Source organism: Mycteria americana, chromosome 2 (genome assembly GCF_035582795.1).
Source record: "Mycteria americana isolate JAX WOST 10 ecotype Jacksonville Zoo and Gardens chromosome 2, USCA_MyAme_1.0, whole genome shotgun sequence".
NCBI lineage: Eukaryota > Metazoa > Chordata > Aves > Ciconiiformes > Ciconiidae > Mycteria > Mycteria americana.
In genome coordinates, this window is record NC_134366.1 from 123763447 (window position 1) to 123787096 (window position 23650).

Consider the following 23650-nt stretch of genomic DNA (forward strand, 5'->3'; position numbering starts at 1 on the left):
TAGTGCACATATAAATTTGGTGCTGAGAGCCAAAGGAGACTCCACCAACTTACTGAGACTTTTAAAAATTATCGTATCACAACTAAAATGTAAAGATATGGATGGTGGTGGTGGCAGACATTCTGTATCATGGATCCTTACTGTCTTGAAACCTACTTTGGGCTGGTACAGACATTGCCAGCATAGACAGAAGCAAAAGGGATCATCAGACCTACATTTTCACCAGTTTTATCAACCTGTGCAAGTTTGTTGTAAAGGTAGGATGAAGTAGCTGCTGCCACTGAAAGATGTTCTCTTTTATCTCAAGCCTTATTCATATTTTGGTGGTGTTTTTTGCATCTTTTGTACTTTACCTACGTAAATCCAGGGCATTCAGCCTTCACTGTGAGCAAAGTGGATTTTATTCTTTGTGAACAGTTGTAAACTGTAAAACCCAAGCCTTGTGGCAGGTCGAAGTCCCCATAATTATTAATATGCCTGGGATTCTCCACCTTTTTGTTAGCAGGTGAGTGCTTTGAGAAATGCCCAGTCACATCCTCCAGCTATAAATCTTCTTCTAGCTCCACTTACCTGTGTACAACATCCACGTTTCACACTTTGGTGTATAGAGGGAGTAGTTCTGCACTGCAAGCACTGAATAGCTGCAGAAGTCTAATTCCACTGTGAGCATTTATATCCTTCAAAATCAAATCCATTCCTAATCAGTTCCGTGACCATATAAAACATCTCACCATTCAAATCTGAGAACAATACTAACCTGCTGCTGTTTCTCCATGGAAGTCATAAAGTTGTGTCATACCCTGCAATCACTTCAAAGATCCACCTGCCTTTTGTTTTAATCTCCCCTTCCTCGCTCCATTCCTGCCTCCCCTATTGACTCCCTCCTCTGTGTTTGTTTGTTGATAAAGATGCAAACCAGGAATAAAAGGACGGCAGTGTGATCAGTGTGCTCCTGGTACTTACGGTTTCCCAAACTGCGTGCCATGTAACTGTAACAGAGATGGAACAGAACCAGATGTTTGCGATCCCCAGACAGGAATTTGTCTCTGTAAGGTCAGATAAATCAAATTACTTCTGCATTCATGAGCATCGTTTGCACATCAGTGACTATTTCGTATTTAATGGGGTGAATGAAGTGAGTTTATCATTAAGTTTTCAGTAAGAATTAAATGCAGCTGTATGAAATGACCACACCTTGCAGTATGTGCACAGATTATCATGGTAGCAGTTAAATGCCATTTTTAATGAGTTCAGTATCTGTCAGTTTTACAGGCAGTCTTAGGCTTTGCAAGGTGTTAGAGTGCTACAGAGTAGATGTCCATTGATTCACCGAAGCAGCCTGTACCCTGCACAGATCCACTTTATGCATCTGCATCTCGACTTTTGGATGTTAACCAGGTCCCATGCTTTTTTTAGCCATATTATGTCAGTTGACATTTCACCACATCATTATATCCAGGAAATCTTCTTTTGTTCTGATCTGCATAATTGAATGTGATAAATGTGAACTTTCACAAGTGACCTTTTATATTGTAGGTTTGGAAAAGCCAGCAGGAGGGTTTTGGCAGGGAAGTTGCCAGCTGTCTCTGACTAATATCTATTACTCAGTGGTTCACTTTATAAACTGGAAAGGCAGCTTGTAACTAAGATAGTCTCCAAGAAGTCAGTTTTATTTGCATTTGGAATATGGTGTATCCAAACAATCACACATTTTCATTCATGTTTCCATACATTTAAATAAATATTCTTTCAGAAGATTTGTTTTATGTGCAGGAGGTTTTGGGGGCCTCACCAAAACCAAAAGGAAAACTCTGAGATTTCTTTTAACTATGCCTTAACAGGAGAATGTTGAAGGTGCAGCATGTGATACTTGCCGACCAGGATCCTTTTATCTGGACCCTTCTAATCCCAAGGGATGCACCTCTTGCTTTTGTTTTGGGGCAACCAGCAACTGTCGGAGCACAAATCGTCGTAGAACCAAGGTGTATTTAATAGTTTTTTTCTTTGGTCTCATAAACCTGCATTTATTCTATTAAAGAAATGCCAGATTTCTTCCAAAATTGAAAATATATTTAATAGTTGATGATGAGAGATATATTTTAATAGTTGATGATGATGAGAAATATTCTCCAAGCAATCGTGCAGATTTAGTGCAGCCTTGTTAAGACTTAGGTGGTCTGAAAGTGCCTTTCAGCAGAAATGGCCGTTTTCACGTGTTTGTTTACAAATCACTAGTTGGACTGAAGTTGAGCTGGCCTTCTATTGCTTTATCTTCAGACACTAGTTCATTATTAAAGTCAATGGTCTCCTTCAAGATGCTTTGATAAGCGCATGTGTCATTTTACCTGTCTATATCATAGGTGCATTATGAAACGTAAGAAATGTGTGACAGATTCCACAGAGATTGTAAATATTGTCTTTCTTCCCTCCCTATAAAAAAACATATTACATCAAGGGTGAGAAAAGAGGAAGATAGATTTTTAGTAGCATAATTGAACAGTAAGATGGCTGAAAAAGAAGGAACAACTGCCTGAAACAATGCAAGAGAAAGAAAAGAGAGAAGCAGAGCCCTAGAATGATGGATGAGGACTTTAGGTTTAGACACAGACTTGATACAATGCAGATTGTGGCACTTTATTGTTTACACACAAAGGACGAAAATCTGGCCTCAGTGAAGTCAGTATAAAACTTCCATTTGCTTTAGGAAGATTTCCTCTAGTGATTACTTGTCCTCACCAAAGACTGTTTTTGAAAACATGTCTATCTTTTTGTTTTATTGCTCTGGACAGCCAAGGTCAACCCACCACAGAACTGTTCTGATACATATGCACGATGCTTTCTTTCCCCCAGCATAATGATAAATAACAGGATGTATGGTCTTTCATGAAACAAGAGCCATGAACATAAAATGTGCATTATCAAAGAGCCAGAATATTAGGCTACATTGCATGCCTTCCCAAAATATCCTGCCATGTCCCCTCCCTCCTAGTTAATGTACCACAGCAGGTCTGCACGCTGTCTTTTAGGTTAGTGTCCTTGCTTTGATTTTGGAATGGACTTAAAAAAGCGCCTCCCAATTATGTCCTTGCGTTTGTGTACACAACTCCTAGTCACCTCCAGAAGGGTTATGCCTTCATGTGACTGAAGATAGAATTTAGTTTGCAGCTGACAAACCAAATGCCTGCATCCCACGTAGCTTTGGCACATCTGTCCCACTTAGGCTGTCTTTTGAGGTCCTTGCAATGTCCGTTGGGCAAAGATTTTAGGCTGTCTCTGAAGGGGTTGAATTTCATGCTTGGGGAATTACAGAGGCTAAACGATTTCACCTCATTACTTGGTGCTGGTAAAGTTTAATAAAGGATGAAACAAGTTTTTATTTCCTTTATGTATTTTCATTAGTTTGTGGACATGAGGAACTGGCGCTTGGAGGCAGTGGATGAAAATATTGACATTCCAGTCACTTTCAATCCAGTCAGTAATAGTGTAGTGGCTGATGTTCAAGAATTGCCTGCTTCAGTGCATAGTTTGTACTGGAAAGCACCGCCATCTTACCTGGGAGAGAAGGTAAATGACACGTAGCTCATCTGTTTTAATAACACATATCCATTTTTTGCCAGTATCATTGATAAACAGTCTCCTTGTTTTTCTTAGATACATTTCTGTCTCTTCCCTCACGAGATTCTTATCTCTCTTCCCTGACATTCTAGGAATCACAGCATTTGACTTTTGAGTACAGTGTTAAAATTATAGCCAATAATACAGAATTAATCATCTTGCTGGGTGCCAGAGAGGTCTTTACGTGAACAGCATGGTCAGGAGCTATGGTTAAGGGAGCTGGTATCTTCAGCCACTTTTCTGAAACCCAGAACACATAGAAGTTGCCAATGTGCCCAAATATCCTTTAGACTCCCAAGAGTACCTCCTGGGCAGATTTCCAAAAGAATAAAAGGTGATTATGTGCTCAGTGGCACGCAAAAAACCCAACCTTTTGCTTTCAATATGTTGCTTGGGAAGAGCAACATCTGGTTTTCTAACCTTTGTATTCTTTGAACTGCTTGCTGCTCTTTCTACTCATGCATGGGGGCAGTCCCTTGCTCATGATTAACACAATCAACATTTCAGCCTGGGGATTACAGTGACCAGGGGGATTTTGCTAGTGGTGCCTTGCAGGCCCAGAGCCCCAGGTTCTCTCTGTTTGCAACAGTGTCGATAGTTGCTAGCCAGTTGTAGGGCACGCAGGCTTTTCAGATGCAATCCTGCTGTCACACAAGTGAAAACAAATGGGGTAGACGCGAGAGCATTAAAGATGGTACAATTTTTGAAGTTCCTCTTAGTCCCCATTTTAAGGACTAGAGCAGTATTTTCCACCCTGTTCTCCTATGCTTAGAGGTAAATTTCTTTTAGTTGAACAGCACGTTTAGTTAGGGTGCATTTTGTTAACGTTATAGAATTTCTTGTTTCAACGTCTACAAGTGATTTTGCAAAGAAATTTCATGATAAAGCATACTTTATCTACTACAATGTTAAACCAGAAGGACTTTTGTTGTTCCCATAACAAAATATAAAGCGGGCAATAACTCTTTTTAAACACAGCTATTAAGAACAGTGCTATGAGTTTTATGTTGCATGTCACAGTATCTAACTAGGCATGCCATGACTTGCTTTTATTTGCCATGACAACACTGTAAATAAAGTAGTTCTATTTTTGGACCTGCTTTTACTGTACACTGTGTGTAAGTATATGTTTTGGCACCGGCTGTACTGCAGTGAAAGTCCCCCCCAAAATGGTATCTTGACACTTAGTTTTACAAGCTCATAAATTTACCAATCATTTACTTTATTGTATTCTGAAAATGTCAGGTTTTGTTCTACTTCAGTGATAGCACCTCTTTTGGAAAATGTGAACAAGATCACTCCAGACATTTTTCATTATAATGAGGGTATAAATACTGTTTTCCATTATCTTAAACCTTTTAACTAGTTGCACTGGAACATTAATATTTAGCAGAGTATATTTCCTTTCCTCTCTCTATCATTTGTTTACAAAGTTAAAAGGGAATCAAATATAAAATCTATAGCAGTGCAGAAACTAACTGTCATTGGGAAATTCAGATCACATCGTCCCCATTTTCTGCTCTTGTGTATTTTAACATTCTCTTTAATAGACTGCTCTTAATGTTAGAAAATAAATACTGTACATATACGATACAGAGGGTAGTTTGTAACACCAATATTTTTCCATTTAAAAAAAGTTAAAAAGCAGTAACGTAACACCCTGTCATATGGTGCTAAAATGTGCGTTAAACAGGAAATTAGCTCTAATCTGAATTTTCTTATATTTTTGAAAAATGTTATTTATACAGGGATGTTTTGATTGTGTTGGCAAAATATAGCCAATGTTCCAAATGATGCTTTTGAAAATGCAGTTGGCTAAAGGAAATAGCGTTAATTATGTCCCTGTGATCCCAGGAACAAATTTAGTACTGAGATGTATGTGTTTTGTTTGTAATTTATCAAAGTATATGGAAAGAGGTAGAGCAAAGGCTGGTGCTTACCTGCAGAACACCAAAACCTCACAAAGCAGTTCTTCCTCCCATGACAAAACCAAGCATAAGCTATAAGGGCAAACAGCAAGGGGTGCAAAACAAAGTAGTATATCTGTGGCAAAACACCTGATTTCCCCTAGTACCCACAAACCTTCCTTCTAGGCTCTTCTTGGAACAAAAACTGGCTAGGCTGTGCCTGGAGCTTCTTTTCCTCTCTGTGTGTTTTGAACTGACTCACTCATATACAACCCAGGGAAGCTGTTTGTCAGATGATTCAAACATGCTTGCCTAAGTGTTTGTTTTGAGCAGCAGCCTATGTATTTGGTTGGGTTTGAGGCTGCCTGTGGTCACCTGTAGTGGAGCCAAAAGAAATGTGGTTTCAGTGCAGCCTACAGCAATGGTCTGTTTACAACAGGGCTGATAATCAGTTGATATCAGTAGAAGTCCTGTCCTCCAGAAAGTGGAGCAAAGATTTCCTGATTAGATTCATGTTTGTGGTAAGGTTAGAAAATGCTGGCCTATGAAAGCCACCTTTAAACATGCTTAGTCTGAGTTCTCCTTTTTATCCATAGCTGTTCATGAGGTTCACTACCGCTTTCATTGTCAGTCTGACATCTGCTCTTGATGAGCCAAACCTGTTCTGTAGAGTCTTGGGGAAGAACAATGTTCATGTGAACATGTGATTTCTCCATGACCACAGATGGCGTGATCCCAGGTATGAAAAAAAACCCCAATGCAGGTAACCTTCCAGAGAACAGTAACAGGTACTGCTCAAAACATGATGTCGGATACACAAAGTAAACAAAATTAAAAGTAATTTCTTCCAAGCAACACTTATTTTCATATTTGGACTAAAGAACAAAGAGGGAATATATTATTTACAGTGCTGGAAAATGGGGTAAACTGGAATACAAATTTATATTAATATCAAGCAATGGTGCAGTAAAGTATCTCTGGTCTTGTGCATTTTGTTACAGCTTTCTTCATATGGTGGCTTCCTAAGTTACCAAGTGAAATCTTTTGGCTTACCTAGTGAGGGCATGGTTCTTCTGGATAAGAGACCTGATATACAACTAACAGTAAGTTTTGAAATATTATTTTTTTCTTTCAAGCAATAACAATACCATGATTTTTTTCTGTTACCTGACAACTATGGCAAATTTTGCTCCTATAGTGTGCTTAACTTTTATAGCAACCTGCTGCATTTCTATAAAAGTGATTTTACTGCATTTTGCTCAAAGCCATCAACACACCTATCTCTATTGCCAAAGTAACATATTATTAAGCATAACTGACTTGAGAGCAAATAAAAACATAAAACAGAATTTTCTCTGTAAAATGCACCTGTGGAAAAAAATTAATTAATGCCTTGCACTCTTGTCAACAAGTATAGCCTTGACTCTGCAAAATATGCCCTGGATTCCATGTGCAATTAGTCTAATTTTCTGTGAGAATTTTCTTCAGCGTAAAATTAAGCATAATTATAAGGCTTCAAGGGACTGAAGTAAAAATGCATTTTAGGTTAACAGTTTTTTAATTTAACCACTTTAGGGCCAAAATTGAAATCTTTTACTGTTTGTTGACATTCCCAACGGGGTGGTTTTGTTTCTTCAGACCATCAGAAATACTAATTCAGTATTCTAGGATTCTTATTGGGAAACATGCCTCATAAACTACTACCGTAGTATCCAAAGTTGTTTGTGCACCAGGATGCAAAGGAGAGTGTTTGAAAATGCAAAAACATTTTTACTCAAAAGTAATAACTAGTTCCTGTGAAAATTGGTCAGCATTAATTTAATTCTTTTGGTGTTTTATTTGAAAGTAAGGTTGTTAGTAGGCAAGAGCAGTGAAAACCCTGATGACACTAGAACACAGTGCTTGCTATACCACTTCGCTGACAAAATCACAAACAGTTTTCCTCGTATTGCTTAGTTTTTATCCCCCAAAGAACAGGATTAATGTGCTTCACCAAATTTTATTGCATTTGAACACTTTACCACAAAAAGTAGTGAAATGGCAATGTTATATCCTCATTCTCACATAGGGCCAGCAAATGAAAGTTGTTTATATGGATCCCAACAACCCACTGCCTGACCGTCAATATTATGGCCGTGTGCAGCTAGTTGAGGTAAGAAATGAAAATGGAATTGCCTTCCCTTTTCTTCCCAGTGGCACATAAAAAATACGCAGGTAATACATGCAGAAATACCAAATACTTGATAATGTTAATAAATATGAACTTAAATACTGTAGACCTTAAATATAAACAACATTTTCTCTCTCTCTTTACTGCCACGTTGAACCTAGGTTCTGGTTCATGCCACCTAATTTTAGCACCTCTAAGTTAGGCATCTTGTCCAATTTAGCCCTTAGCACTCCCTCCAGGGCCAGTGGAGTAATACTGAATCAGTCATCAATGGAAGATGATTCATTGCAGCCCCAGACTGTACTTAACAGGGATGGAATGAACTGTTATCTGTTTTCCTTGGTGTCTAACTACCTAGTTTAGAATGGGTGTCCAACATTCAGGCAGGTGAACTTAGTAGGGATTATTCCTACCTTAAATCTGTGCTCAGAAGGTCAAACTAGGTTATTTATTTCTGTCTCATATATTGGCAAAAAAGGTCATAGAATCACAGAATCATTAAGGTTGGAAAAGACCCCTAGGATCATCTAGTCCAACTGTCAACCCAACACCTCCATGCCTACTAAACCATGTCCTGAAGTGCCACATCTACACATTTTTTGAACTCCTCCAGGGATGGTGACTCCACCACCTCTCTGGGCAGCTTGTTCCAATGCTTGACCACCCTTTCAGTAAAGAAATTTTTCCTAATATCCAATCTAAACCTCCCCTGGCGCAGCTTCAGGCTATTTCCTCTCGTCCTACCACTAGTTACTTGGGAGAAGAGACTGACACCCACCTCACTACAACCTCCTTTCAGGTAGTTGTAGAGAGCAATAAGGTCTCCCCTCAGCCTCCGCTTCTCCAGCAGAAGATGTTTCTTCAAGCCAGATTCCATTTTCAGTAATGCTGTGTCTATTAGCAGCAAGAAAGCATGTGAAGGCAGCCCTCAAAGATTAGACTTCTAGGACTTTGCTTACTCTTAAAAATAAAAGCATTTTCCTCCACCCTTTTATGATTTGGTGGGTGATACCTCAAAGAAATTTGGATGACTGAAGAAGCACTTATATGCTTCTTCACTTTTCGATACCTCAAAGCCATATATGTACCTTGCAAAGTAAAGGGCACATCCCTTTTTATGCTCATTATTCCTTTTCCCACCTATCCTGTGTTTATATTTGTTATATTTATTTTCCTGACCTCTATTTCACCTCACACTAATTGGCACTATAGGGGTCTGTTCCATGGGGTTTTTCTCCCTTTTTCTGTCATCCTGTCTTCTTTGCAGATACTCTTTTTAAGAAGCAGCAGGGCTGTGCTCATTTTGTACCCTTAATGTGCAGGGAAACTTCAGGCATGCCAGCAGCAATAACCTTGTATCCAGAGAAGAACTGATGATAATCCTGTCTAGACTAGATGGCTTACACATCAGAGGCCTTTACTTCACGGAGACTCAGCGATTAACCCTGGGTGAGGTTGGGCTGGAAGAAGCCACCAGCGCAGGAAGCGGCAGCATTGCATACAGTGTAGAGACATGCTCCTGCCCTCCGGAGTACACTGGTGACTCATGTCAGGTAGGAAGCACTTGCCTCCATACCTTACCATTATCTCCTCTCTCGCCTACGGCTATACCTACTGGTTTAGTTAGAGGAACAGGCTAGTTATTAACGTAATTAAACGTGCTTCTTGTAAGCCTGTGCACTTTCAATGGCTCAAATACTTTCACTGTCTAAGAAGCACTGTAGGGTTATTCAACACATGATTGCTTTTGTGGAACTGTGAATGTCATTTTACATGTGTAAGGCACTATAATGAGGGATTCTTCTGTGATGCCCTACGAGAGGCTGAATAATCTTGGTCGATCCTTACTTTAATGGAGGGAAGGTCAGAGTTGACTTGATCAAAGTCTCTGAGACCCTACATGTGGACAAGTTTCCTTATTTTATCAGGGAAATACATGACAAGGTCCAAGGGAAGTAACCTGAACCTAGACAATTCTGGATACTTTCCTATTTTCACAGAGTGACTAACACTTTTCCTATTTTTATAGGAAAATATTTGAAAGCTGAAGTTAAAATATTCGAAAAAAATATTTGGAGATATACTTATGAAAGACAATGTAATCACTGCAAAGTAATGCTGTTATGTGAAGAATGGTGAAATCATAGACGCAACTGTATATCCTATCCCTGATGCTGTTCCTGTAACTGTAATTCTTTTGGTTGTCACTTTGCTTAGCTTAGAGCTTGACTGTTCCCATGTGTAAGCACTCAAGGCAGCAGAATAAAGTACTGGAGAGATAAGCGGTGTACAAAGTGCACAAAATATGAGGAATTATTCTCTCAAAAAATGGTTGAGGGTTACCATAAAGCAGCAATTGCTGTACTAACCTTGTAAATGTTTTCAAAATGAGAATGAAAGAATAATATCTAGACCAGAGCAGCTGCAGAGAGACTCAACAAAACAACATTTATGGCTGGCTTATGTCCTGCGTGTACATCCACTGCTCAGGGCAGCTTTTCATCATCTGCCGAATACCATTTTGGAAATATTTCTAGAAACTTATTTTTTCATACATTTCATGTTCTGTGCCACATGCAAATTGATGAGCATTGACTGAAAATCCTACTGCTGTCCCATTGCTTTCAACATACTGCCTTTATAAACTAAGGTGTTGGGTTTTTTTATATAACCTAGTGGAAATACATAGCCAAAGGAAGTGATCAAGACACTCACCTGGGTAGTTCCTAAGCCCCGTATGTTTATACAGCATTACTCAGGCAGTGATTTACTGCTCTAATCACCTAGCTCTGTCTGGCTCCCTTAGGTGGGGAGGAGGTGATGCCTGCCACACCCCGATTTAGGTATATAATGAGCTACAGGAACTGCGGGGTTACTTGTTAACCTCAGGAACGGTAATGTGTGCTGTACAACTTGACTCACGTATAAAGTTTAAAGGTGGGGCCCATTGCAGCACAGAGCCTCATTAATCTGAGTCAGAAGCTGGAGAAGAAGGGAGAGTATAAGAGAACGGGTGAGCGCCAAAAGGATAGCAGTGTATGTTCGCAGTGGAGCTAAAGTAAAACGATGGCCCAAGCGCAGGGGCTGAGGAATGTAGGATGGCTGGTTGTCACGTTAGTAGCCCTGGGGTGTTGCTTAGCACAAGGCCTGCAACAGAGGCTGTCGTATCCTCACCTTCAGGAGAGGAGTCAACAGCAGCAAGTTCAAAGGGATTTTTACCTGAGACAGGTAATTTGTTAATTTTCCCTTTCTCGCTTGCTTCCTTCTTTCTCTTTGTTTTTAAATGAACTAACTTGATAACAATTTCTAAATTACTTAATATAAAAGTAATAAGAAGGCTAATCTTCTTATATCTCTAAGTACTTTGCTAACAAATGCATGTGCGAGAAGTTTCTTTTAAATTCTTGTTTACTTGAAAACAGGCAGCCTGAACTCCTAAGCACTTGAAAGTGCCTAGAGCTTTATCTTCATATGGAATCAATTTCTCAGTATCATGAATGCTGCTTTGAAAACAAAGTGCCCACGTATTCCAAATGTGTTGTTTTAAAGACAGCATAAATAGAAAAACAAAAAGCTGCATAGATTTTTTCCAAATGCATTTGGATATATTTTTAAAATGAGTGATTCATTTTGCTCTCCAAAAAGAGACTTTCAGTAAATAAAATTTCTATGCATTAGAGCCTATATTTTACTTAGTCATGCAGTTTAATGTATTTCAGGCCCTGGTTTCTTCAGAAGCTGTGTATATTGGCTCCCTGTTGTTCAAGGAACATATTCACCCTTTTAAAAATGTATCTGAAAAATTTCAAGTGCTTCTAAATTCAGTCCCTGCTCACACTGAAGTCAGTATTAAAAGCTGTTGATGATATTTGTATTCTGCATACTTTTTTTTTTTCCATTTATCCCACATGTAAAGAAGGCAAAGGTGCTACTAGCAACTGTTGTTTAAACAGCAATAACTCAATATTCCTTTTGGGATCTGCTTTGGGAGAGGTGAATTTTTTTTTTTCCTCTGGTAGTTACATGGTTGATAAATTCACTGGTTAATCCTGTCCCTGCATAAATACTTACACCTCAAACCACTGGTACATGATTTGAGACACTGTCCTGCAAACCCTTTGCTCTTCAGATTAGTCCCATCAGTCTTGATGGTGCAATTGCTATGAGAAGATTTATGGCTTTAAATTTCAACCGTCACTTGTTTTCTGAATCTCACTGGGGCCAGCCCCTAACGGTGAGGTACAGGTGAGGTATAGGTACGGTGCAGAAGTACATTGCTGGAGGCAGGAACCTGGGAGGCGTTTGCTTCGTGGGGAGCACTGCTTTCTCCCTGCTTCCATACAGCCTCTGATCTTCCTTGCGCCACGCCAGCTTAGTTACTAGTGAAAAGGAGTTAAGGAATAGAAGCAATAGACTTATGTCCAGTCTTTTTTGGTGTAGTTGGTGTGCCAGGAGGATAGTGAGCAGAGAAGGTGAGCATGAATTTTTGAATTGGTCTGTATATGGGAAGGCTCCATGCCCAGGAAGAGTTCCTTATACTTTCCCTACCCTTGTGCTTTCCCTGCCCATGCCAAGCAAGAACCTGGCTTTAACATATTAGTTACTGCCTTCCTGGTGTAGGCTAACAAACTTCATGTCTCTTGTTTTAGTTCATAATCTTCCTCTGGTTCAGCTCCCTATTTAAACCTGACTTTGATATGACAGGCTGTGCTCCTGCTCCTGTGCCCTCAATAGCTGAACATTCTTCTCAAGCTTCCCAGGTCTCCGGGACAAGCCTGTACTTAGAAATTAGACTGCTGTGTGTTTTGTTATATCACCTAGCTCTGTCTAAGCATGGTTTTGTATAGCTCTAGGTAGACTTATTGTGGAAGTCATGATGAATTAGTGTAAGAGATACCTCATTAGAAGTATTTCCAAGGAATACACCGTAGTTAAATTAATATCAAGATTTAATGTAACCACTAGCTAATATGTGAGATTTCCATATGTTCATAGAATCATAGAATACCAGGTTGGAAGGGACCTCAAGGATCATCTGCTCCAACCTTTCTTGGCAAAAGCACAGTCTAGACAAGATGGCCCAGCACCCTGTCCAGCTGAATCTTAAACGTGTCCAGTGTTGGGGAATCCACCACTTCCCTGGGGAGATTATTCCAATGGCTGATTGTTCTCACTGTGAAAAGTTTTCCTCTTGTGTCCAATTGGAATCTCCCCAGGAGTAACTTGTACCCATTACCCTTCACCTTTTCCATGTGACTCCTTGTAGAAAGGGAGTCTCCATCTTCTTTGTAGCCACCCTTTAAATACTGGAACATGGTGATAAGGTGTCCCCTAAGCCTTCTTTTCTCAAGGCTGAACAAACCCAGTTCTCTCAGCCTTTCCTCATATGACAGGCTTCCCAGTCCTTTGATCACCTTTGTGGCCCTTCTCTGGACCCTCTCCAGCACGTCCACATCGTTTTTGTATGGCAGGGAGCAAAACTGAACACAGTATTCCAGGTGTGGCCTGACAAGTGCTGAGTAGAGTGGGATTATGACTTCTTTATCGGTGCTGGTAATGCCCTTGTTGATGCAACCCAGCATCCTGTTGACTTTCTTTGCTGCAGCAGCACACTGTTCACTCATGTTAAGCTGCTTGTCCACCAGGACCCCCAGGTCCCTTTCCACAGAGCTGCTCCCCAGCTTGGTAGATCCCAGCCTGTGTTGCACTCCTGGATTATGGTTTTCCCAGGTGCAAGACCTTACATTTGTCTTCGCTGAACTTCATAAGGTTCTTGTTAGCCCACTCTTCCAGCCTATCCAGGTCTTCCTGTAGGGTGGCTCCCCCTTCTGAAGTGTCCACTTCCCCACTCAGTTTGGTATCATCGGCAAACTTCATGAGGGTACACTTGATCCCATCATCTAGATCATTTATGAAGATATTAAACAGCATTGGGCCCAATATCGATCCCTGGGGGACTCCATTTGTGACAGGTTGCCAGTTCAAAAAGGAGCTATTTACCACCACCCTCTGGGTGCAGCCTCTCAGCCAGTTCCCCACTCACTGCACAAACCACTTGTCTAGACCGTAATGCATCAGTTTCTCTAGGAGGCTGTGGGAAACCGTATTGAAAGCCTTGCAGAAATCCAGGTAGACAATGTCCACCGCTCACCCCAAATCAACCGAGCAGGTTACTTTGTCGTAGAAGGCGATCAGGTTTGTCAAGCACGATTCACCCTTGGTGAATCCGTGCTGGCTTTTCCCAGTCACGTGCCTCATTTGAGTTGTAATAGCCCCCAGGAAGATTATTCTTTGAGAAGACTGTAGTATGAATCTATATCCAAATCTTTTTCTGTGGTTTAAAAGTCATATTGTACACCTTTGTACATAGCCACAGGAAATGTGTTTTGCTCAGAGGTTAGAGTCAAGCTGATAAAATCCCCACTACCACAAAGTGTAGAGCACGGGGTTCAGATGCTTAGGCTGAAACTTCTTCAGCTCCATTCTTAATTGTCATTCGTTGTGTTAAAACACTTACTATTTAAGCAATAATATGGGCTTAGAAGAGCTTGCCAGGAAACGTACACCTCCACTACTCCTTGGAAATGGCAAACAATTTCAAAATGCCCGTCCCATAATCTGTAAAACTTTCTTTCCACCAACACTCACTTTTTTTTTCTCTCTGCTTACTGCCTAGGAATGTGGCCTTGGATTTTATCGTGAGAATAAAGGACTATTTACTGGACACTGTCTCCCCTGCAACTGCAATGGAAATTCAAATAGGTGTCAAGATGGTACTGGAAAATGTATTGTAAGTAAATACTAACGTTAAAGAATTAATTTGAAAAAAAAGGAGAAAAAAATTTACCTTACAGCAGTATGCACTATACAGTATTGTTAAATTCCTAGCAACTAAAAATAATCCTTGCATGCTTCATTCTCTATATCTTGTACTGTTAATGAGCGTAAGTTGCATACACTTAAATGTATGCTTAATGTAACTGTGGGTGATCAGAATAATTTGTGTCCTTGTTTTTGTTTTCTTCTTTCTCCTATATTTTTTGTTAGCGCATGGTACAAAAAGTCACCAAATTAGTACATATGTAAGTGTTTGTAGTTATTTATTATAATATGGGGTTTTATCCTGGCATATGCAGTCCTTAGTTTTATACATATATACTAGGGTTTGCCAATGCTGACAAATAGCACATTCATGCATAGCATAGTCTTTGCAGAATCACGCGTTTAATCAGCATCAGTAAATCTCCACTAATCTTAATTTACAGCTAGATGGATTAAAAAATACTGCATTAAATAAGATGAGATAAAGGGGATTGAAGTTAGATTAATTAGAACATTTCAGCTGTTACAGAAGATACAGCGGGGCAGATTTCGCTCCCTGGCATACCGTATTAAACCTACAGCAGCCTCATGGCAGTGGATCAGCCCTCGTAGCGATGCAAGTGTGACATTTGGCCGACTGTGCTTCTCCAGCATATATCCCTGACGCTTCTTTGAACAGTTTGTTCTGAAAAATTCCCACTTTAAAACTTTTCACTAATTTTTCACTTACTGTATGAACAAGAACCTTGCCAACATCTTTCATGGTCTGTCTTCTCTGTTATTTCTTCCTTGTTCGTGCTGCATCTGTTCTGCCTGCGGTGCATTCCTGAACGTTGTGTCATTCCCCCCGACGTTGTCTCAACCAACCCTCTTGCTTTAACGGAAACTATAAACCAATTCAGCACATTCTGGGGGATGACTTACAGGCTGCTGCTTTGGAGAGGCAGGGCAGGCCGTGACAGGAAAGTGCTGCAGCAGAGCTATAAAGACGAGGAAGTTTTACTTCAGATGAAAATTATAAAGGAAAAAAAAAAGCAGATTTCACTTTTACCTCATGAAGTATGTGCTTTAGGTTTCTTTTTGTCCCCTCCTTGTCACAGCTGGATTAACTTTCAGATAGACAGAGTTAAATTGACACTTGGCCCTGGGACAAAATTTAGGGCAAGCAAAGTCATCCAGGATAATGTGGTGAAAAATGAAAGCCCAGAGGGCCTATATTTCCATCATGAGCCTCCACCTATAAGGAACAAGATTGTCTCTGTAGAGGAGCCATGGGACAAAGACCTGCAGTGGTGCAGAGAAGGCAAGGAGGCTTCCCAAAGCGGAGTCATCAAGTTTCATATGCAAAGTGCAAAGCTTGCTCACCTGGGCTCCTTCTTCCTGCTCACCTGGAGCACTGGGCCCCAGTGCCTTCACATGTCCGCTTCTCTCCAGTGACAGCCTCCAGAGAAGGCTTTGTGAGGCCAAGCCGAGGCTGACTCTTTCCTCTGTGGCAGCAGTGCAATCCTCCCCAGCTCAGGTGATAGCTATCCTGCTGCGTGCTGGTGGAAGGAGAGGGGTGCGGTGCTGCGCTGCTGAAAGTGGAGGAGAACAGAATGCAGGAGGAGGTGGAGAAGACAGAAGAACTGGTTCTCATGTGTGGGGAAAAGCCCCCCCTCTGCCATTAATCACGCTTTGTGTCCTCGTGGTCCCTGCCCTTCCTCCTGAAAGGCAAGTCCCCTCAGCAGCAGCATGGTGCTGAGACTTGCTCATCCCACAACATGTTGTTTCATGTCACGTAACCCCATGTACATAGGTGTTTCTGTTGTGGCCCTGACACACTCTACTCTCACTTCCCTGTACCATATAGGTGCATATGGAGTCAGCTGAGAGTCTTCCTTTCAGAGTTTGCAATACTTGATGGTTTGGAGATGCTGTGACTCCAGGGGTGTCTCTGGCCCTATGAAACTTGAAGACACATGAGGGAGTTGCTGCTCTGGCTACATTCCACCATGCCTTGGGAGCACTGGATTATGTTCTCCAGTCCTTCTATGCCATGTAGCTAGAGGAACAGCATGGCACATTCCGAGTGGCTTATATGTGAAATAGCTTAAACTTTCTTTGGCAATCATGGAATTGCTTCAGTTTCTACGACAGAGTGAGCAAAACAAAAGCCAGGAGATAACTGGGGGGGGTGGGGGGGGTGTGTGTGCTCCAAGATGAAACCAACACAAATATTTTTAAATACCTCTCTTTTACTTTTTTGCAGTTTAATTTATTCTTCAGGTTTATCAAAATTTACAGTAATTATTCAGAAACATTCTGAATTTTCCATGAGCTTTTTGCAGGAATATATGCACCAGCATTTATAGAGGCTGCATTTTAAAATGGTTCCTTTTACAAACATAGTGCCCTCACATTACTTTAGCTTCCCCTAGTTAAATGGCCCATATGTGAACCAGAGCTTTTCCTGTTCTTTCCCAGGACCTTTCACAAGTGAGCCACAAATTTAGTTCTTTAACCAAAATGAAAACAAATTAGGGGTTACTACGTGCAGAGTCTGAGGGAAGGGTTGTTGATGTGGCTGAAGGAATCTGGGTGTGAAGAAATGTGGAGGAGAATGGAGTGTAAGAAGAGGTGGGAGAGACAGAACGGTTTCTCATTTGTAGGGAAAAAAGCCCCTCTGCTGCAAAACATGGTAGTAGGCCTTCAACCATAGCCCTAAGCCATCTAAGTTCATGAAATGGGAGTGCGATCTGCTCAGTGACTGCTTCCAGCCGATTTCCCACTTTCTTTTTCCATCTTTCACTTTATTAGTACACCCTCAGCTCTGTGGGACACTGGATCAGTCTGTGGCACATTGAAGAAGACAGTTTTAGAACTTGGGAGCTTTAATGCCTCTTGAGTGTTGGTCACGTGGAATTTTTATGGCTCCTCAAAAATGTATTTGAACAACTTCTATTTTAAATTAGCATCGCTTTAGGTAATGCAAAAGCAACTTGCTCATCCTCTTCCCATAATGTACAAATGTAGAATCAGAGAATCATTTAGGTTGGAAAAGACCTTTAAGATCATTGAGTCCAACCGAATGTATGTGACAATTAGACAGCACCAGGAATAAAAATGTTTCTAAAATAAGACATAACTCCCAACAATTTTGTCGTGGAAAAAGTGGCTCAGTTGTATCAGTTTCAATTGTTTTCCTAGCCTTTGCTTTTCATTATTTATTCCAGTTACCCCAAATAAATAAGAATTATATATACACTGAAGAAAGTACATGAAATTCAATTCTGATCTGAATCTACTTAGATAAATACTTTTTGTATTAATTTCATGGGATTTTTTTAAGAATGTACTTGGGCTTAATTAATTGCATGCTTTTAAATGATATCTGCCTTCTAATTAGTGTTAAAATGCAAAATCTACTGTTCCATTTAAACATAGTGATTTTTAATTCAAATATCAAGACATTTAATTGAAATATCAAGACATTGATATTTTATTCATTGATATTGAATTGAAATATCAAGACATTTAATTGAAATATCAAGACAAGAGAGTGCATTAATGGAACGTTCCTTAAACTACGCATCTGATTGAATTTCTTTAAAAATATGTTTAATGCTGCTTATTTGTATGTTGCTTTTCCACAATGGTAAGCAAATCGTGCTTTCTACAATTATAGAATGACTGGAATCAATCGATCCTGGCATGAAGGCAGTTTGGCAGTAAATGCTTGATTATGTGGAAGGGAAAGAACATATCCTCTGAATAGATTTGCTATAATTTTTTTAAAATAATAAAGCCATATTGAGTGGTAAAGCACTGTTAACTGTCTTGCTTGTTTCCTTTTTAAGAACTGTCAGTATAATACTGCTGGGGAGAAATGTGAGCGCTGTAAAGATGGTTATTTTGGAGATGCCACTCAAGGTTCCTGTCGGGTGTGTCCTTGCCCTTATACAAACAGGTACAGTAAAAGGTCACAGGTAGTCAAGCAGAGGGTAAAGGGGAGGGGAAAAAGAAAATAAGAAAAAAAACTTGCTACCATAGGAGGATAATGATCTTTTCCTGCATTCTCATATCACCCGACATGGTGGGGCATCAGACCCATTTGAGGCATGTTAGACCAGCAGTAACTTGGTGCTCTTGTCTCATGGTACTGCCTTTTTTAATAAGCTGAGTATTCCAATTCTCACTCAGTTCCTGAACCACAAAGGCATGCTGCTCATCACATGGGGAGCCCCAGGCAGTTGTAATGGGCTTATGCACAAAACCACCAGTAACTCCTTCATAGTGAGAAATATAGGATGGAAGTCTTTTCCCTTACTGGGCATATCCAGAATCTTTCTTGTTTACTGAAAAGCATGATCTAAGTTATCTTTAGTCTCATGTTTAACACCATTACTCTGGCTAGGAGACAAGTGACAACGATGAAACAAGCTTTTTATATGAATTCAGAAAATTTAGTAAGATGCAAAAATAATATAAAAATGCTAAAGCTCTTAAGCACGTATCTAGAGTTCTGAAAGAGTATGGTTGCTCTTCAGGTGGAAGCTCCATTTGAAGTGCAAACATACTGAGCTAGAAAAAATTAAATTTCCTTGGATCTAATAAAGTTGCCAGGCTTTTAAAATTGGGCAGTAAATTGCATTTTAAATGCATAGTATGTTTAGCCACATTGTTTGTCATCATTGGTTAGTTCTGAAATGTGAAATGTGTTAAATAAAAAATATTATTTTAAAAAAACTAAGCTATAAATTGCTAAAGGCACCACATAGTATTTGCCAGGTACATTAGCAAACACCAAGTAGCCTTAAGTAAGAGATTTGCACTAGCAGACAATAGACAGGTTTTTCATTTATCAGAGAACTCTCTGATAGATCTGGTTTCGACAGCATTGGCCTCTTCTGCAGGTGCCTGAGGCTGACTGAACATATTTTTGGTCATCTTTTGCTTTAAGAGTGCTGAAATACCTAGGGAGACCATAAACCTGTGCAGTTTCATAACTCCACATTAGGGTGGTAAATACCATTCCTGTCGTAGGAAGTGCACCCCACCTGGCATTAATGGAGTTGACAGTTTTCCACCTAGTCAAATTATATGTAATTCTTAGTGCAGGCATCTGTCTTTGATACACAGACTTTCTTTATCCAACTGTTCATAGGTTAAAAAATGGAAAGAGCAAACATGGCCTATCCCCACTTCGCCTCCTGCCTTCTCCTTACCAAACATCAGCCAAATAATGGTTTTCCTCCACAGAGAAATGTGAATCTAGGTTAATCTGCTAGAAAAAGCAGACAAAAATGTTCACTGCGTTAACCAGATATACTCTAGAGCTCCCCAAAATGGTGCACAATTCTATTCTGCCTTAGTTAAAAAAACTCAAACAATATTAGCTACATGAAAATATCCTCTAATGTTTCCACCCATTTAAAAAAAAAAAGCTATCCAAACAGGAGGAAGTGTTGTCTAGCATAGGCTATTGATTCTTGCCTAGTAAGATAAAATAGCTACACAGACTTGTTTTATTTTACAACATCACTATTAAGGTTTATTTTAGGCATTCCTTTGGGTAATGAACTATTGTACTCAGTCCAGAGGGTCAGGAAATTATTATTTTTTAGTCTAAGGAAAGAATTCAGAGGAAAAATGTGAAACTTCAAAGAATTAGTCACAGCAATTTATCTAGAGGCAATTAAATTAGCTGAGAAGTAATTTGGTGGTATAAAAACTTTGTAATCTGAAAGTCATTTAACTGAGCTTAGCCTCTAGAGTGTAAAACCTATTTGATGATGTGCTTACCATAATGTTTTTGCTTCTTCTCAAAGATTTGCAACTGGCTGTGTGGCAAATGGTGAAGAAATTCAATGTCTCTGCAAAGAAGGCTATACTGGAGTTCGTTGTGAACGGTAAGTGACTTGTTTCTCAAGACCAAGGTTTTTGAGAGGAACCATAAAAGGAGGTATGTCTGTATTGGGTAATATATGGATTTATGCATGTGCGTAGTATGCACACACTTAGGGAATATCTGTTTATATAAACAGCTGCTATAGTGTGGTGCTATAGTATAATTCTAGATGTAAACCCAACACTCCCTGAAGAAATGTAAACAATTCTCTACAGCCTATTTAGTGACTACACAATTTTTACCAAAAAGAGAAATGTCAGCCTCTTCACCTAAGTGCCTTGCCTTATCCTGCACTCTTTCTGATAATAATGACTTCCACTTTTCCTTTTTCAAGTTAAAAACATTTTCCTGTTTCCTCCAATATACCTGATGGTGCTTCAGTGTTCGTAGTTATCCAACAGCAACCACATTAACACCATATCTTTCATCCCAGATCATTCTGATGTCCTCCACAGGTGGAGCCTACAAACACAACACTGAAGCCATCTCTTTTGCTGGAAGATTGCAGCAGTTTGGCAAAGCACAAGAGGAAGAGCATGGCAGTTTCAGGCAGGCAGAGGAAGCAATTTCACTGAGTTTCAAATCCAGGGGGAATTTAAGCATAATGGAGTGGTGTTATCTGGTTTGGAAACTTGAAGCCAATAAGTCATGATGTCTCACCTGAAGACAATACCTCCAGTAGCACATTGCCTTGTGCTTCAAGACTGTTACCTTTGACATCTAAGCTGCAGGTTATAGACAGATTTTCTCTTCCAGATCTAGCTGTACCTCAGCTGCTCATCATGGCCCTTTAATCACACATTACTGCTCCTATAGATCTTACAACAGAGTGGCTTCTAGAAATATTAGCTAGCCAGTCTGGGCAATATATTTTACCTATAAAATATTTAGGGATCACTCACGCAGACTGCTTTGCTGGCAGATGGCAAGAGGAGGTATCACCCAGTAGAAGGGTGATAATGTCATTCAGTGCCATTGCTGTTTTGAAATCTCAACATGTGCTTGCAGTATGATCCTCCTTAATATGTGTTTTCTGGTGGGATCACAGACCAGAATGGTGTGGTTTGCTGGGTTAAGCTTTGCCAGATTCTCTATGTATGTATGTATCTGTGTGCATTGTGTTTTTTCAGATTAAGTGAACTATTCCTATATGAGCATTGTGGAAGTTCTTTTATTTTTAGAAAAAAATTCTGCAGTATTTGGAAAGATATTTTTAGCATAGTGCAGAGGATACTGTAAAACAAAAATACACCCTTTTTGTCTAAGTCAAGACATGAAATCAAAAGTTCTTGAAAGTTTCTTCAGGAGAATAACTGGGTTTTTTGTCAAGGGAAAGTGTATTTCACAAAAGCAGCTTCAAATATTTAATAAAAATTATCTGTATCTCTTTATCTAGCTGTGCTCCAGGATATTTTGGAAATCCACAAAAATATGGAGGCTACTGTCAGATATGTAATTGTAACAATAATGGACAGCTGGCTAGCTGTGACCGCCTGACTGGAGGTACGTGAGGGCCTATGAACATGGAAGGGAGCGTTGTTTTCTCTCTGGGAAGCAGAGAAGGAAGGTACTTAGATCAGTTGAACTGAAGGAAAGATGTAGACTTACAGGAAATGCAGATCATTTTTGACAAAAAGGAAGGTTTCCTAAAACATAACACCATGGTAATACAAGGGCTGTCCTGAGTAATTGAGTTCACCCTTGTAAGCCATTTTATCATGTATTTCCTTTCATGAATATTACCAATTTTGTTTTGTTTTTCTGTTTCACAGGTATGTTTTAAAATGCATTATGGTTCCTCTTCTGACATGGTTAAGTCATACCTTACCAGTCTGTGTTACAGGCTTATGAAACTGAGCAGTCTCAGTATGCCTTTTTAAAATGTATTTGGGACAGATCAGTGACATCTTCAGAATCTGCATCAGGCACTGCCATCTTAGGTATCCAAGCTAACTGTGTTTACAGTGGAGGTTAGGAGCTGACTCAGGAGGCTGTTTTATAAATCCTGCTCTACACCATTCTGCCATCTAAGACATCTGTGATTTTCCCAGTATCAGTCACATGTGTACTGCACTACTAGTAAGATCTTATAAGAATATTACGCCACTGGCATATATTTGCTTTATCTATTATAGTTCTGAAGTAAAGGGCCTGAGCCTACATTCTTCAGACTGTCTTTACTTCAATTCACTTCAGTCCCTTGGGATACTCATTTCTGTTCAGAAACACATAGGCCACTGCTCCTGAAAAGGACCTTGGTTGGCCCATATTTTCATTCCCCAATAAAATTACACTTTTCTTTCCCTGTAGGCAGCTTTTCCTCCTCAGATGTTAGTGAAATGTCAAATTAATAATTCCTAATATTTCCATGCTCTTCATTTCTCTGGACTGCTCTTCATACTGCATTCAAATGACTGCCAAGGATCACCTTATCTTTTCTTGGTCACAGAAATTAGAAAACCAGCAAGTGATGTGAACTGCTGTTGGCAGCTGGTGCAATTTTTCAATAGCTAGTTCTCATTTCATATTTCTTTATTGAAGTAATACATCTTTATTATATTTATACCTGGTGTGGAACAGATCCAAGTAGTACTTGATGTATTTTCATTCCTTTCTTTTTGAAGCAAGAGTTTGCTAGGACAAACTAATCCATAGGTGTCCTGGTTTCGGCTGGGATAGAGTTAATTTTCTTTCTAGTAGCTGGTATAGTGCTGTATTTTGGATTTAGCATGAGAATAATGTGATAACACACTAGTGTTTTAGTTGTTACTAAGCAGTATTTATACTAAGTCAAGGACTTTTCAGCTTCCCATACTCTGCCAGCAAGGAGGGGCACAAGAAGCTGTGAGGGAGCATAGATAAGACAACTAACCCAAACTGGCCAAAGGGTTATTCCATACCATATGACATCGTGCTCAGTATATAAGCTGGGGGGAGTTGGCCATGGGGCAGTGATCGCTGCTTGGGGATGGGCTGGGCATCGGTCGGCGGATGGTGAGCGGTTGCATCACTTGTTTTTTTTTTTTTTTTTTTTTTTTCCCCCTGGGTTTTGTTTCTCTCTTTCTTGTTTTCCTTTTCATTACAATTTTTAAAAAAATTATTATTGTTGTTATGATTATTATTATTAGATGTTATTTTCCAATTATTAAACTGTTCTTATCTCAACCCACAAGTTTTCTTACTTTTGCTCTTCAGATTCTCTCCCCCATCCCACTGGGGGGGAGTGAGCAAGCAGCTGCATGGTGCTTA

General features: G+C 39.8%; 1 protein-coding gene across 1 annotated transcript in view; it reads left to right on the forward strand.

Moving 5' to 3' along the window:
• Positions 1 to 23650, forward strand: part of LAMA3 (laminin subunit alpha 3) — a 122179-nt gene that overhangs the window by 69272 nt on the left and 29257 nt on the right. The window contains exons 36-45 of the mRNA XM_075494487.1: positions 909 to 1053; positions 1842 to 1982; positions 3400 to 3564; positions 6524 to 6625; positions 7591 to 7674; positions 9015 to 9245; positions 14369 to 14482; positions 18351 to 18460; positions 20322 to 20402; positions 21798 to 21904. Of these exons, the coding sequence (XP_075350602.1) occupies positions 909 to 1053; positions 1842 to 1982; positions 3400 to 3564; positions 6524 to 6625; positions 7591 to 7674; positions 9015 to 9245; positions 14369 to 14482; positions 18351 to 18460; positions 20322 to 20402; positions 21798 to 21904 (1280 nt within the window). The remainder of the gene's footprint in view (positions 1 to 908; positions 1054 to 1841; positions 1983 to 3399; positions 3565 to 6523; positions 6626 to 7590; positions 7675 to 9014; positions 9246 to 14368; positions 14483 to 18350; positions 18461 to 20321; positions 20403 to 21797; positions 21905 to 23650) is intronic.